Raw genomic sequence first — 16048 nt, 5'->3', positions numbered from 1 at the left:
TCCTCTTTGTAAAGCAACCAAAAATGTCCTTCGTAAGTACTCATTAACGCACTCTTTTGTAGTTTTGATGTACAGATGAATACCTCCAAAGTAAATCACGATGACTAATTTCATTTGCAATTTAAGAGCTGATCACATGTTGCAGAAATTAAGATCAAATTATTTTTAAGTCTTACAGGCAAAAGCCACCTTTGCTACCTTAAGGCTGTGTTAGCAATGCTGGTGGTAACACATCTGTAAGCATTATTACACTTGCAGAAATTTATGTTGCTGTGGTATTGTCCCTGGAGCTGCACTAAAGCTGCATCTCAGTGTAGCTAAATTTCAAAAAAGACAAAAACATACACACAGGGCCAAATCCATTCCCGTGGTAACTCCAGTGACTTCAGTGTTACACCAGGAATAAAAGTAGGGCTGCATTTCACAGCAGCTTTCATTCTTCTAATCTTTTCCAAAACACTCTCCCAGGAGCAAAGACAAGCACAGGCAGATATCCTGCCAATAAGTGAGTTCACAGGAATTGCTAAGAGTAACTAAACTGTCAGCAGTGAAAGACCAACAATCTGAACAAAGTACAAATGCAGGACAGCCAATGCCCTCTAATGGGCTAGTGTTTACTATGTACTGGAGATGCAGGGGCACAGAAATTCGTTTGAATTAATCTCTTAAAGGGAAATAAATGATAGGGTGTCCCACCTCAAACTAGTGGCTGATATTTGCTATTTATCAGTTCTTCACTTGATGCTGTACAGATGAAAGAAATTCTTACCAATACCTTGGAAGACAAAGGAAAATGGGTCTAGCCGAGTCTCTCTTCCATGGGCTTTGCTCAACTACTTCCACAGAGGGAGAGCTTCAAGTTATGGATGTGTTCCTTTACCCTGCCACTCTACTCAAAGATTTGATATTTACTCCTCCCTCACCTTCCCCCCTTCCACACTCCCCATTTGCTAGTCAATACCATAGAAGTTAGTAGCAAAGCCAAAACTGTACGATCATCTTGAGTGCATGAGCATATGCACACAGCAGGGGGAATAGGAATGACATTCAGCACTTTCCTGCAGAAACTGTATCACTTGTCCCTTGGCCTTAGTGTGCACTCCCTTTCTCTCAAGAATTTCCAAACCAGGGTTCTTGGAATTTGCCCCCTCTGAACCAAAACAAGTGTCTTTGCTTCTTACCCAGTCATTTCCTATAAATTCAAAAACAAGAGTTTTATTAAGTTTTTACTTTGTTTTCTGTGGCCTTCTTCAAGGAGCCATAATCCAGGACTGGTGGCAGGCTGAAATGCTCACAGCCTCACGCAGGTCATGACAGTCCTTATGACCAAGGATGGCCCGGGGCCACAAAGCACCACGGCATCCCCCTCCTTCCTCCCCAGCCACAGGGCCCCAAAACACCCCTCTGTGGGAGTAGGATTTAAAGAAAGTCTTCAGGTTCTCATCCCCATCTGGTGCCGTAAATTACTTTTTAGGAAGGCAAGGGGAGAGGGAAACACCCTCCCCTCCCCAGTCCAAGATCACAGCTGTAGTGGAACAGCTGAAGCGATCTGGGCTGCCAGGAGAGGTCATGGCAGTCCCTCGGCGCTGCCAGGGTGGCTGTGCCAGCATGAGCCATGCTGCGACAGCCCCGGCGGCATGGCAGGCAGGGGCCCCGCAGTCCCTCTGTGCCCAGTGCACAGCCCCCTTCAGAAAGCTCACTTTCAAGGGCCATTTCAGACCACCGCAGAGAACAGTGAAGAAACTCCAGCTTCTGGTTACATGGAAGTTGTGAAGCTCTCATTAAATCAAAGGCAGACTTAGAATACTTCGTCAAGCAAAATCTCTGCTCATCTCCAAAGAAAAAAAACTACAATTGCTTAACTTAATCCACACAGAGTGATCATTATATTTGCCACCACAAAGATCGTATTTGTTCTAGTGCCTATATCTAAAGGTAATTTCAGTCAGAAAATGAAACGGTGCTCTCCTGACCTTTTGTCACACATGGTTCACGAATTACAATATCCCCAACACTATGGAAGCTTAGAGATATTGCAATGTCTCTCTTGTAAGTGAAATAAACTTGGTACGCCACTAAAAGGCATTAAATTATTTTCATTATGCCACACAGAATCTAAAACACTTACACTGTTTTGATTTCAAAATCCTTGGAGAACAATTATGCTCTCAGGGCCATAAGACTCTATGATGAAGGCCTCAGAAACATGGCATGGTTTCAATAAATCCTCAAACACTACAAGGCAGTTACTCAGCTTAAAGAATGAAAACATGAGTTCATCCACTGCAAAGTCAGGATGTAAATTCTACTAATATAGTATCCTGCACTTCCTAACACATTTTTTCTTCCCAATCAGGATAACGCTTTAAGTCAAGTTTTCAGCATAATGCACATACATCCTTTTTCTGGTTTAAAGTTTTTTTTAGGATGAACATTAATACATATGACATGCATATATGCTTATGGTATCATTAGCTAGCAGTAATAATCAGCAACTAGATACGCAAATGTGTATGAATGTATACGAATGTTTTCTATGTACATATAATTTAAAAAACGGTAACATTCAGTATCAAAGCACCATTGAATTAAATCAGCGATTGTCAAAATGAGTGGATAAGTATGTTAATTTCTTTAATTTATACTATATCACAAAGAATGCTTTTAAACAGTATAAATCAGATTTCAGGGGTGATTGCTGTGGATTCTGATTTCAAAAAAATGCAGCCACCCTTATTTTGGTTGATGAGGCTATTCCAGCCTAAGTAGAGCTTTTAAGCATAAATACACAATACACTTGTTTGGACAGACATGCTCATGTCCTCCTAGAAAGAGCACAACCTTCTAATTAAGCAAATCATCTCCCCCTTTCCAAAGGGTAATAACAACAACAAGATGCAATCAAAACAGGCAGAAAAAAGGGGAAAAGAGAAATTATATTCCCCTGTATGGGGTGGGGAGGGGCTAGAAAAAGAGAGTGAGATAAAAAGAGAGCAAGCAAACACCCGGGCAGGAAACCGGGGCCCAGCAACTTTCTGCCAAGGGCTGCTGAGATGCTTCACCACAGCTCGGTTTTTCCAGACACCACACTTCGTGTGGCCGCTGGGGTCACCTGGCAGCTGCGAGGGGAGGCGGGGGGGGGGGGCCCTCCTAAAACGCCAGCAGCAGCAGTGTCCGTTTCCATGACCTCGGGGGGAGGAGCCACGGGGGCACAGCTGGTGGCAGCTGCAGCACCATCTGCTCGGGGATGCGCTCTGGCCTGGCCACCCCCTCCTCTGCCTGGGGACAGCCCCAGCAGGTAGGGCGGCAGGGCTGCCTTCCCCTGCGTCTCCCAAAGGCATGGCCACCACTGCCTGCCCACGGCCGCCCCCAGATCGACGAGTGGGAGTAACAGCTCCGTAGGCCGCAAAGCAAAGTTTGCAAAATGGAAACAAAAAAAGCGACCACGCCTTGGGAGCAAGAGAGCTTGGATGAGTGGGACGGAAGCAACAGAGGCCCGGACAGTGTGAGCAGATGTCAGCATCCCTCGATGGAGCATGTATTTATGGAATGCTGTCAGCACGTCATCTGATTTATAGCAGCCTGCACTGAGAAAACAGAGAAGAAGAAAAAAAAAAAAAAAGCAAAGAAAAAGAAAGGCACAAAAGCACCCCCTAACTTGCATCTTTTGTTGAGAGGATTTTTGAACACAAGAACTTTATAGCTTCCCAATTCAATATTGTATGTTCTGCCATGCGGTCCTTCCACTGCATTTCCCGTTTCTCTTTCTGCACCATGTATTGCAAAAATAAGAAAAATGCTTACGTATTTTCTATGCTCAAGGAGTGACACATTTAAAAGCTTCTTTTAAACATTCCCCTTTAGGCAAATTATAGCATTCAGTAAGGACACAATTATGCATCAATATTGCTTCCAACTGCCAGCAGTGAAAGGACTGGTTGGGACCATCCTGAGCAACACATCAGCCCAGCAGAGCTCCCTCAACTTCACAGATTTATTCAAGATTTACTCCATAATTACTAAAATCAGAGCCAGGAATTGTGTAGAAAAACAAGCTGTCCTTTACAGCTCGCACTGGGACAATTATTTCCAAAGGCTAAATGTGCACCACTTACCATACATTTTGCCTTCATCTGATAAGATGATTTTCCTCCTCCCACATGGTGGATAGATAGCTAGAGCCTCCTGAAAGCTCTGTTCAATATCAGGGCTCCAGACACCTTCTGCATCATTGTCAATAGGTTTATCTGCAGAATCGCTCATTCTTTCAATATCTTCGGCAGGGCTCTCGCTGCCGCTCCAGCTGCTGGACTCAATGGTGATGGCTGGGGTCTCCAAGCTTAAGCTTGGAGTCGTAAAGGAAATAAACCTACAAAACAAACAAACAAGCCCACAGGGCATTAAGGACATGGAACTTCAGGCAAACATTTCTGGTTACTTCTGACTCTAAGTTAACAGCAGCTGAGCAGTAATGGGAACAACGCGAGCATTGGAAGCACCCAGGAAAAGTAAAATATTATCAACAACAGTTCTAACCTAAATCAGTAGAGGCAGAATGATAAGGTTGTCAGAAGAGGAACTCTACCACACATTTTCTACATCCAATTACATGAAGGCACATAGCATCAGGTTGTATTTCACAGATTGACAAAATAGGTCTTAATACTGGGGAAAACTCTACAACACATAACATATTTAATCTGGCGTAAGACTGGCATCTGTAAAATAACAAACCAGACCCTCAACCAGGGGTAAATCAGTTTCCTTTCCACTGGCTGGGAAGGAAGTACCACCATTTACATCACAGTGACCACCGGAGCCTAAAATAACTTAAACCTAAAACCCAAAATAAAAACTATCATTCACATTCATCTGGATGTTGGATGTCATGGAGTAAATTGAATTACACTAGCAACAACATAGCTCAATGTGATTAACTGGGAAAGGCTCTACTTTTCAGATCTTACCCAAATATATAATACAATCAGAATCTGAGCTACGTACAAATGGAAATTGATCAAATGGTAATATAAAGTTGATAAAACGATAATACCAGAGAAAGGAATTACATGAAGAGATATATATTTTACCTGTTTTAAAAGGTCCCTGTCACAGAACCATAGCAGAACAAAAATTATAATCTTCAAGTCACTGAATCTATTTAATAAGAAATAATTTAATATAGCTGCACCTGCTCACACCACCAGAGCTGCAGATCCATCAGTGTTCCTTTTATATTTTTGAGAGAAATACAACTCTGCTATAAAGATTTGCTCCAGGCAAAAAAGCTGCTATACCAGACCAAATTAATCTCTGGTGTAATTCTTTGTGAAGTCAGTGAAATAACACCAGGAACAGATTTGGCTCAACATGTCTAGGCATAATGCAGTTTTACTTTGAAAAAAAGAAGTTTGGTGACTCTAACTGATCTAAATGGATAGGAGTGTTCAAACATGCATGCATGTGCTGCACACGCTCTTAAAAATCCAGTTAGCTGCCTGAACACAGAAAAGAAAAAGTACGTATTAAACACTTATTTTATCAGGGGAGATGAGAGCATGTCCCTTCGATGTGCAGAAGAAGGGGATGTCCCCACCAGTCCCTCTCCAGCTTAACACCAACACCTTTCAGCAGACTCTCAGTACATCCTAAACAGGTGAGAAGTGGCACACTGGCAAACAGCTGATGGAAAAGAAGGGGACATAAGTAAGTTGGAGGCTACAGCAGCTCTGGAAAAGCACCTTTTTGAGCTGGAGAACTCCCTGAAAGGAAAAGTATTTACAGCTCTCCTCACCTGAGCTAACCAATGGGACGATCACTAGATCCCAAACCTGACAGTCCAGTCCGTCAGAGGCTAGGGAGCCTTGAAAAAAATAAAAAAACTGAGCTGAAATGGGGAATCTGGGAGTGGTCTTGCAGTCTCACTAACCAAGGTTACTGGTCTGACACCTAAAGTATGAGGTATTTCCACTCCTCTGGGCTTTACAAGGCACTCTGATGGATCAGCACACATGAAATGGACTCTCAAGAACTTTAGTTTCCCTACTTGAATGTCTTTTTCTACAGAGAGGCATCTCTTAGCTTAGCATTTGTTTTAGCATTTCAGCACAGCTTACGTTAGTGCCTACCCACCGGTAATCTCAAGGCTAACAGCATCTCGAATACCTTTTAATAACTGATAATGAGGCAGGGGATGGATTCCCAGGGAAATACACACAAATGAGGAGCAGGAGCAAAGTCTGCCCAAATACACCACTTATTGTCTGAGAAATGCAAAATGTGCCAAATTTTTTGAAGCCTCATCACAAAGAGGGATATGTAAACATATAGTGAACACAATCCTTCAAAATTTTCAGAAGGCTGAAGGCTTGATTCAGCTCTCAAGACTAGAATCTTACACTCAAGGTTTAGTGGAAACAAACACAGCAATATTGGGAAAGAACTGACAAAAATGATCATTTGCATTTAAGCCTTCAAATAGAGGTGGAATTTTAGGTAAATGAGGTAATTAAACCGCGACTGGGATAATTAGCAGGGTTTCAGTTTTACTGCCACAGTGCACAGAAAAATGGCTACAGGAGATTTTACTGGCCTCACGTGATCGAGACCACAGTTTAGCATTTCACCAAAAGACCGCACAGAGCAGGGCTGTTTACTAGGTCAGTTCTTCAAATGTGACTTCGGAAGGAAATCCTTCCCCTCCTCGATCACAGGGACCACATCCTGCAACACACAGCACAGCCACCGGCATCTTTCCCTGCAGCCCAACCACGCTCTGCTTACAAAAATCTGCCGCAGTCATAGCCCCAAGTCTTATTATCGTCCTATAAACCAGTCCTTGTTATTGCATTATGCTGAAATAATAATTAAAATGCACGCAAGGAAAACAGAGAGGCTCTAAAGTAATTAACGTTACTTGATATTCATGTTAGATCTTGCATTGTGTTTATTGCATTGTGTTTACTAGTGAATTTTCACTAATGTGCTATCTCCCTTCCCATTCCTTTTTACCTACTTGGCTATAATCTTGAGGCATTAGTAGCTACTATAGAAGCCTCTAAAATATAAGACAAGCAAGTATTTCTTCTAGAATCTGTATGATGGGGTAGGGAGCAACCTCCTGGAAAAAAACCCTCTCATGTACTAAAGGTTGTTGTTAGTGATTTCCATTTCGGTGAACACTGACACTGCAGATCAAGCTAGAAGACCAAGGAGCGAGGAAACCTTGTACTGCAACCACTAAATGGCTCCCTATTATTTCACAAAAATAATGAGCTACTCTCTTAATCAGTTCCAGCCCAGCTCTATGTATCAAAAGGCAATTCTACCTCGTCTTTAACTTGAATTCTAAGGATCCAACTATGATTAAAAAATCCAGACCTATTACGTTTGCGTTGAACATGATTATCAAAAAATAATACAACTTGTCAATAGATGAGCTTTGTTGCACATTTCTAATGAGCAATAAACCTCATGTGAGAAATATGGTCTTCCAGTCCATTTCTGTAAAAAAAAAAAAAAAAAAAAAAAAAAAAGCCTTCCTTTTATTAATAAACTCGAAATGTCCTAATACAAACTTTTAGTGGAGGAAGTGTTAATTTCCTGGAGGCAATTAACAAAAACAACCAAAAAGGATCCATTTGCACGTGAAGTTAGAGAGTACATCAAGTTGAAAAATTCTATATTTGCTTTTTATCATGTTAATTTTTACAGAATCAATTTTATGCTTGTATTTTATGTTAACAAATTAAAATACCTCCATGCTTCCCAGAAAAACAACCAAATAAACCTTACCAGATTTTGGCTATCCTTTTTGTACCTTCTAAAACTGCTTAAAACATACTGCTGCAGTTTTGGAGTTCCCACTTCAGAGTTTTCCTTTTAATACCAGTCTCTTTGACATATACTTTAATACAGTTTCCCGTGTGCCTAAGGTCCTTTAGTTACCACTCTGAACAGTGAACTCTTCCAGCTGATTTCTATTCCCTTTATTTAAGCCAATTCTAAGTATGACTGGCTTTCTCTGTAGTTTTTGCAGGACATGTAGGCTGTGCATAATGGAGGTATGTTCCCCTCTCAAACAACATGCTGTTTTCCATTTAGCAATGGAGAAACTAGCAAGGACAATATTAGATTTAAAAAATATGTTTTATAGAAAATATCCATTTATTACAGCTTCATGAGGTGCAAGAAATTACTCATCTTCATGATGTTCACTTGGTTGAAAAGTTACTTTAAAAACTCAGAAGAACAAGGAAAGCAGATCAAACCAATGAATTTAAGCAAAGCCAAATGGTAGTCTGGAACATCTTATCAAGGGAACAGTTTATTTGGTTGCATAAAGCATTCTCTTATGCCTTCACTACATGAGCAATACAAACCTGGACTTGCCCAAGAAAGTTGCTGCTCCCAGACCAACAGCTGAGATCAATAGCTCTTCATGGGAGTGTAGGACAAGTGCAGATCTAAGGCCTTGATATGTTTCATATCCTTCAGTACTTCTACGATGAACTAACATGCAAACATTGTTTTTCAAGAGTCATTTAAGCTGAATCTTTCTTTTTAATGTCCTGCAAAAGCTCAATCATTTTTTCTGCTTGTTCCTTAAACTTACTTTCTTGAATTTCAGTGTACAGGTGCTGAAGGGTGCCTGCACTGAGGTATCACTTGCATACATGCATAGCCACTGGAAGAGGTTTAATATTCTGCAGGTACTGGTGCAGGAATATAAGACTGAAAACATGCCTTGGCTCTGAGAGGTGCTGGGGCGGGAGGGGGAAGAATTACATCTCCCTGGTTTTCTAAATTCTGTCTACATGAAAGAGATCAAGTGCAGATTTTTTTTAGATATCCTGCAGTGGCATCCGCAAGAACTTCCAGCTATGAAATTCTAAGCTAAGAATTTCTGGCTATGAATTGCTACAGAAGGTTACCAGATAATTTTTACAACTAGCCCAGTATTTCTAAACCAGCTCTTTCATAAAGATCTTAATTATTGATGTAAAAATGTCAAGCGTTGAAGTGATTAATTACACTTTTAAGAATGTATTTTTAGATTGTGAACAACTTCATCTTAGCTTTGGTTCTATAAAAACAATGGGATCAGGAATCCAACAAGCTTTTTATAAACACCAAGATGATAATGAGCAGATGAGTAAAAACCAACTAATTCTAAATTTGCAGATGGCAAATTTTCTCTCAAAGCTTGAAAAGTTGCAGGCCCATGGGATTTGCTTTGCACTTTGTGCTGCAGTGCAAATCCACAGCTGGAGTGCTAAGACTTCAGGAAAGTACTGCTGGAGATAATCCAGAGGAAGAAAGTTATCAGATCTAGAAAACATGACCTATCAGGAAAGGAATTGGGTTTGTTTAATTTTGGAGAAGACCGATGTGAGAAGATAACCACTTTCAAATAAGGAAAAGGTAACAGCAAAGTAGAGACAAAGCTCTGACATTTCTGCCAGGGAAAGGACAAGAAGCAAAGGCTATAAGTTGCAGTAAGAAAAACCTACGTTAGGTGTTTGGAAGACTGTTCTGACTTCACAATCAGCCACGAAGCAGAAGTGATCAGTGTAGAACACTGCGAAAGTGTAGGGGACGAGAGGGGTTGTTGAGAACAGGCGACGTGAACAGTTCTCGGCAGTTATGCAGCTCTGCTTAACCCTGTCTGAGGAAGACGAACACACTATATGATTCCATGAGACTCAGCAGCCAAAAGAGAACATAAACTGCCCCAACAGAAGGAAAGTTGGAGCAGTGGGAGCGTATCCTTGCTCAGGCATGGGAAAACCCAGGTGAGACTCAAGAGACTCCCCAGATGTGCTGGCAACAAGCCAGCTCAGTCAGCAGCAGAGCAGAAACGCAGGAGAAAGCAGGCTTCTTACTGCTGGTGCCCATGGAGCTATGTGCTGCTCTACTCTGCACAGTTCCCTCACCCAGCTGCTGGGCAGTTTGCTATGTGAACATCACTTGTGAAAGCCTCCTGTGAAGCAGTTCATCAAGACAGGCAAGACAGGGAGAGGGCAAAGCACCAGGCAGAGAAGAGGGCTCCTCCTGTGGTTTCTCTGCATGGGGACTGTAGGAGGCAAGGCTGCTCCAACCCTCCCTTCATATGACATCTGTCAAAACACCTGACTCTCCACATCACACCCAGGTTTCTGAAGTTCTTCTGCATCAACTACAATAAATCCAGAATGGGTATAAAGTGTGGATTTCATTAAGATTTGTTTTGCTAGTACAAAGTCAGCTAACTCACAGCAACAGTATGAACAGTGCTGCTATCACTGCCAGTGCCAAATTCTTCTGCAGGTCTCCATGGCAGGCCAATTTCTTACTGAAGGAGGAACTCAGCAGGGGAAGAATCACAGCATCTCCACGGCATACAGAGAACCACCTCTGACTCTCTAACAAAGCACACCTGAAAAAAAAAATCCTAGGTAGGAGCCGTCTCCCAATCTAAGGAAGCATATGGCATTTCAAGGTATTAAAAGTGAAGCTTTTGTTAAACTTTATTTTTTCCAACTAAAAACAAGCTGAAATTTCCACCTGGCCAGTAAAAATATATTTGCAGTATTTATGCAAGTCAAGAAATACGATCAACATTTTTTGGAATAAAAAAGATTATTTTTTTTTATTCAAAACAAATGCATACTCTGGATTTTGTGGGTGTGATATTTAAGCATGCATGGATTTTTCTGACTCTTTGAGGTGCAAATGGCATTACTTTCAAGAAAACACAAAAATATTTAAGCAATTTTATATTTAATTTACCTTTATGAAGAAAAGATAAAACAGTACGAAGAATAAAGATGTAAATCATTTACAGAGCATCCAGTGGTAAAATCATTAGCTTAAAATATCTTTATTGTATTTTTGTTACAAGGTCTACTTATCATCAATTATTCCCTCTAAGAAGAGAGCACCAGGAGAGAAAAGAAGCCCATTTCTAGGACAAAGTATTCCTTTAAAACTCAGCCAGGCTAATTCAGCCATTCACTTCTGCCACTGAAATGAAATAAAGAGTTTTAATCTGTCTGCATGAACACTTAAGGAAGAAAAAAATCTGATGCTGTGCTTTGTCTGGCCATCAAATAGTTGCAAGCAATGATGCTCCCATACATTTCCTATCTCAAGACTTAATCCTACTAGAGACCAGAACTAGTTTAAGTTACCATTTCTCACTTGGCATTCAACCTGCTTACTAACTGCAAGCTACCAGCTTCAGGTTTGTCTTTGGGACCTGTGGAGGACTAACACATTCAGTTCATCTACAGCCACAGAGCACCTGGGAAAAGCAGCATGACTATTTTTTCTGAAGCGATTGTATTAGTCAGTTAGTGAATTCAGGTGTTACTTTCCTCCCCTCCACTACAGCACTCAGTTACACATAAAAGCAGTGGGAAAACAGACAGTGCCATGCCAGTGTGCAAAAAAAAACAAAACCATGCAACTTAACATCAATAAAGTGATAGTTTCCTTTAGTCTGCAGCCAGCTCATCTGAGAAGATTTACACGTGTAGCTTCATGAACTGTGAGGAAACTGTGCTGCTGAACAAAGCATTACTTAGATCTGCAAGAGTAGATACAGACATACAGACATAAACATGAAATTCGGATTATATGAACTACTTCTGAAAAGAAACAATGCATTCTCCTTGAATTGCTCATTTTTCACTTACAGAAACAGATTACTCAGCAAAGAGTGGGCTGATGTTAATACATGGGAATTCTTCCCTTTGCATACAGCTTTCATCTTTCTGCACTCTTTATGCAACTGAAAAGAGTATTTCTTACCACTCTGAAGGCCTTTTTTTTTTTTTCCCAAACGATGCTCTTGTTAATGTATAATTATTGCTGTAAGGATGCTGAATCATTGACTCCAGCCCAATGTTCTTTTCCATAATTTTTAATTTCATAGAAATTACTAAAACGATTCACCTTCTATGTGGGGAAACAGACAGATTCTGACTGTGACTTGAACACACTCACTTGGTTTGTGCTAGCTCACCAGGACCCCTCCTGCAGACAGCTACAGCTTAAAACGGCCCGCAACATCTAGCCGGTGCCCAGCAATCCAACACACACAGTGCTTTGTAAGGGGCTACACATGGCTCATAGTCCATGATGGGCACTGATTACCAAGTTATCACTGAGTAGGTGAATCTTAACATATCAGTTGTGAATCCCTCTCTCATTACGATCACAGCTGTTCAAGAAACAATTCCTTCCCTATGTGATACTGAAGCAGTCACATTCATCCTAGGTGCTAGTGCTCATTTACACCCAGCTGGTTTCAATTATAAGAGTGTTCCTGGGATTTATCCCAGCTCAAATACTGCATTATGGTAGTAACCAACAAAGATTATTCTAAATATGACTTGGCACTCAGAGGAATGAAGAACAGCAAGCACCATGTCTGACTTGCTTTCGTTAATTGCCAACATGAAGCAAAGAAAAGGATAAAATATTTACCAGCTCTTAGAAGGAGAAATCATCCTTTCTGCAACTGCAGGAGGCAACTGTGATGCACGCCAGCTGCTGCGCTCTGCAGCAGGCACAGATTGGGCACCTACCATCACCGAACAGGGATGGCTTGTGAATGGCAGCAGCAACATCTATTGCCAGCCGAACACCATGGCATGCCTACCCCAGCTGTATCACAGCTCAGGATTTTCTATGGCAAAAGCTGTAAGACTGTGAAATGGGGATTATTAATATGTCACCCATTTGCCAATTATCCAGCTTTCAGAAGAATGCTCTGTGACTGAGGGGAGTCTGCCTGCACCTGGCGGGTGGGCTCCAGTCCTAGGGCCGTCCAGGTGAAAGGGCTTGGGCTGGCCCAAGGACAACTATTCACCACGGAAAACACCAGGCCCCAAACTGCCCTGTAGCAGCTCTGTAAGGAACACTCCCCAGCCCTGAGACCTGTACATAGAGGCCACAGTACAGTCCCCTCAGGGCAAGGGCAAAGCCACTGCTTTACTTGGGGTGTGTTTACAGAGCATATGTTTGGCAGTTCACTATAATTCATCACACTGTCAGTGCATGTAAACAGAAAAAAAGAAAATTAGCATATGTATCTACCAGGACAATAGGTTTTAACATATACAAGGCTAGAAAAAAGGACACAAAAGTAGATGTAATTCTTGCATAAACCTAACAAACAGCCTAGTCCTCGAATGCCTCGGCTCAGACACCCCAAGGAGGCTCAGGCAGGGATTCAGTCTTCACAGAGGCTCCGTGCCTTCCAAATGACTCTACAACTTATGAATTACAGTAGAAAAGACCAAAGAAAACAGACACTGGCCCTCCTTCGGTGTTAAGTGGTGTTCATCTCTCCCTATCCTTCCATACACATAACCTTGCCATCTGGACCTGGATACAGACAAAAACGCCCTGCATACCTTTGGAGCTAGCCATTTTGTACACTTTATGGTGTTTTTGCCACTGCTCCAATCCCATCTACCTGGGAGGAGGCGAATGATGTAAACACAGTCAATGGCTTTCATATGTGCAAATAATCTTTTCTTTGCAGTTTGTTGTAACTGACTTCCCACAGCATCCTTGGGCATGACCAGTTATTTTTTACCCCAAAAGCCAAACTGGATCTATTAATAACACATAACAAGTATTATAAATATTAGACTTAGGTAAATCCTTGATCTCTGGTGTGTTTCTACCTTCTTGCTGGGACCACATATGATCCATTGCTCACACGTATGACAGACCTGGCACTGAGTTGTTCTGTCTAGACCTAGCCCCGAAACCATTCGTTCCCCCAATTCCCCAAGCCTCCCCAGTTTTATTGGTGTTCCCATGTCACACAGACATGTGCAAAATGAGCTCCAATCATTCATGTTCACAGCTCTCTTATTTTACTCCTAGCATATGAGTAACTGGTTTCCTGCTCCAATATCAGATTTTTCTTTTTTTTTGATTATTTTGTTTTCAGGATGAAAAGTGTGGGTTTTTTTTTTTTTTGTTGTTTTGTTTTGTTTTTTCCACAATGGCTGCAAAAACACGAATGTTCACTCTAACAGCTCTGAGTGAGGTGGGAAAAGGGACAGAAAGCCACCTGCCTGAACAACTTTATGTATGTTCAGTCAGGAAAGGGAAAGCCAAAGCTATTTGAAGGGTGGTCCAATGTCTGACTGGTTCATATGTAACCTAAAACTTTCATCTACATAAAAAATATTTTATATAATGATTTAAGTATTCTGTTAAAAAGTTACAAAAAAGGCACAGTAAAGTAAAAGGTTCATTCATTTACTCAGGTGCGTTTGTTTAAACAAGAAATAGCCACAAGATTAACCCTTTTTCTATACAAAGCTGAAGAAGGACCCTTCTTTTATGAAGCAGGAGAAAGGCAAGTTTTGCGACTTAGGCCTGCAACATCTCATTGGCCAAATACACCTCTGGAATCCCGCAGCTGGCACCTTTCATCCCTCAAGTCTACTTATTCTCTGCTTTGCAGATGTTATACAAACACTCCTTTATGTAAGTGCAAACACACGCTTTCTCAAACATACATTGAAAGACCTAACTTTTAGCAAAAATTCATTTTACAAATTAAGAAACTGTCAAACATTATCTGTAAGCTGCAGACTCATTAAAGTAGCTACCTGTATCTGGCCTTTAGAAAACGGGACACTATAGATACCTCATGCTCACCTGAATGTGCCGATATGGTACATGGTAGAACCAAGAGAAAACAGTTTTATTCTGCTTTGGTGTTACTACTTGAATACAGCCCTGGGCTCTGATCCTGCCAACACAGAGCCATTTTATACATATGAATAATCACTCCAAGTTTAATGAAGCTCTTTGCGTCTCCATTAGCAATTGTTTTGGCTGGAATAAGACACTGCCTATCAGCCCTGGAGGAGCCTGGAAGGAGAGGAGAGATAATACTCGGAGGCTCACTTTGGGAAAGGCTGTGGTTTTCTGGTGATAGAACACAGAATCACAAGACATTAAAAAAAAAGAAAAGAAAAAAAAAAAGTGAAATCACAGCACCACAGCCTTCAGCAGAGCTAGGATTTAATCCTAGTTTCCTAGCCTTGTTCTAACCAACTCTGAACAGGAAATTTCACAAACCAGCATGTAAGATAGGACTTGGGGTCCTATCTGGGATGCTGGCTAGTCCCAACTTGCCTGGTGGCTTGTCTTCATCACAAGCCAATACTGCAAATCCCACCTTGTGCTTTTGTGTACAGAATAAAATCAAAGTAATAATTTTGTTTGCAAGTGCAGGAGCTGTCAAATAAAAGTATTTTAACTGTTTTTGTTTTCCAACTGCTAGCAGTAGTGTTATGAGCAAATTACCTGCCAAATTGAATTTTAATTCTGAGTTGTTTAACTATGTGGTACAAAGGAAGCCTCCCATGTAAGGAAATGAGCAATTCTACATTCCAACCACTTTTTTCCATTTCACACTTGCCTCCAACACCTACCCTCCACCAGGCAGCAAATGCATTGGAATCAGCTTCACTTCGTCAGCATGACTGCCTCCTACGGATAATGACAGATCTATAGCTTTCATTTTGTCCATTATGGACAAATTTATTTCTGATATTTCAAATCCTCCTGAGAAGTAAGGATGCTTTTTGTGTGGCAGGACTTGCATCTTCTACAAAGGAGCAGAAAACACTCCCCTGCTGAGATACTGAAACAATCCCAAACTGTGGCAATCTTTAATTGCTAAACATAAGTAAGACCTACAATGACCAGCAATAGCATTTTCAAAATCCAATATAATAGTTATGTAGTTATTCTGCACTTCTCTTACAGTTATCACCTGTTGAGGAAGCAATTTCTATCTTAAGCTCTAACTTATATTTTCAGTCTATTTCAACTCCTTGTTCACTGTAGCTTAATCCTACTTCAGGAGGTGTCAATTTTCCACAAAAATAACTTTGCTGGCAACCATTACAATTGTGATTTCACTGGACAATGGCAGAGTTAAAGGCAAGATGGTGCAGTCCAGGCAGCAGAAAACAAAACATACATATGAAGACAAAAACAAAAAGTACAAGCCTGCAAACTAATG

The 16048-nt window shown here is 41.1% G+C and overlaps 1 protein-coding gene across 12 annotated transcripts in view; it reads right to left on the bottom strand.

Moving 5' to 3' along the window:
• Nucleotides 1-16048, bottom strand: part of TEAD1 (TEA domain transcription factor 1) — a 166115-nt gene that overhangs the window by 99170 nt on the left and 50897 nt on the right. For 6 of the 12 annotated variants that reach the window (XM_068685392.1, XM_068685393.1, XM_068685397.1 and 3 more), the window contains exon 3: nt 4116-4369. The exons of the other annotated variants lie outside the window; for them this stretch is intronic. In XM_068685392.1, the coding sequence (XP_068541493.1) occupies nt 4116-4263 (148 nt within the window). In that variant the 5' untranslated portion in view covers nt 4264-4369. The remainder of the gene's footprint in view (nt 1-4115; nt 4370-16048) is intronic. 12 annotated transcript variants of the gene reach the window in all.

Source organism: Anas acuta, chromosome 5 (assembly GCF_963932015.1).
Source record: "Anas acuta chromosome 5, bAnaAcu1.1, whole genome shotgun sequence".
NCBI lineage: Eukaryota > Metazoa > Chordata > Aves > Anseriformes > Anatidae > Anas > Anas acuta.
This window is presented reverse-complemented; position numbering and strand designations above follow the sequence as displayed.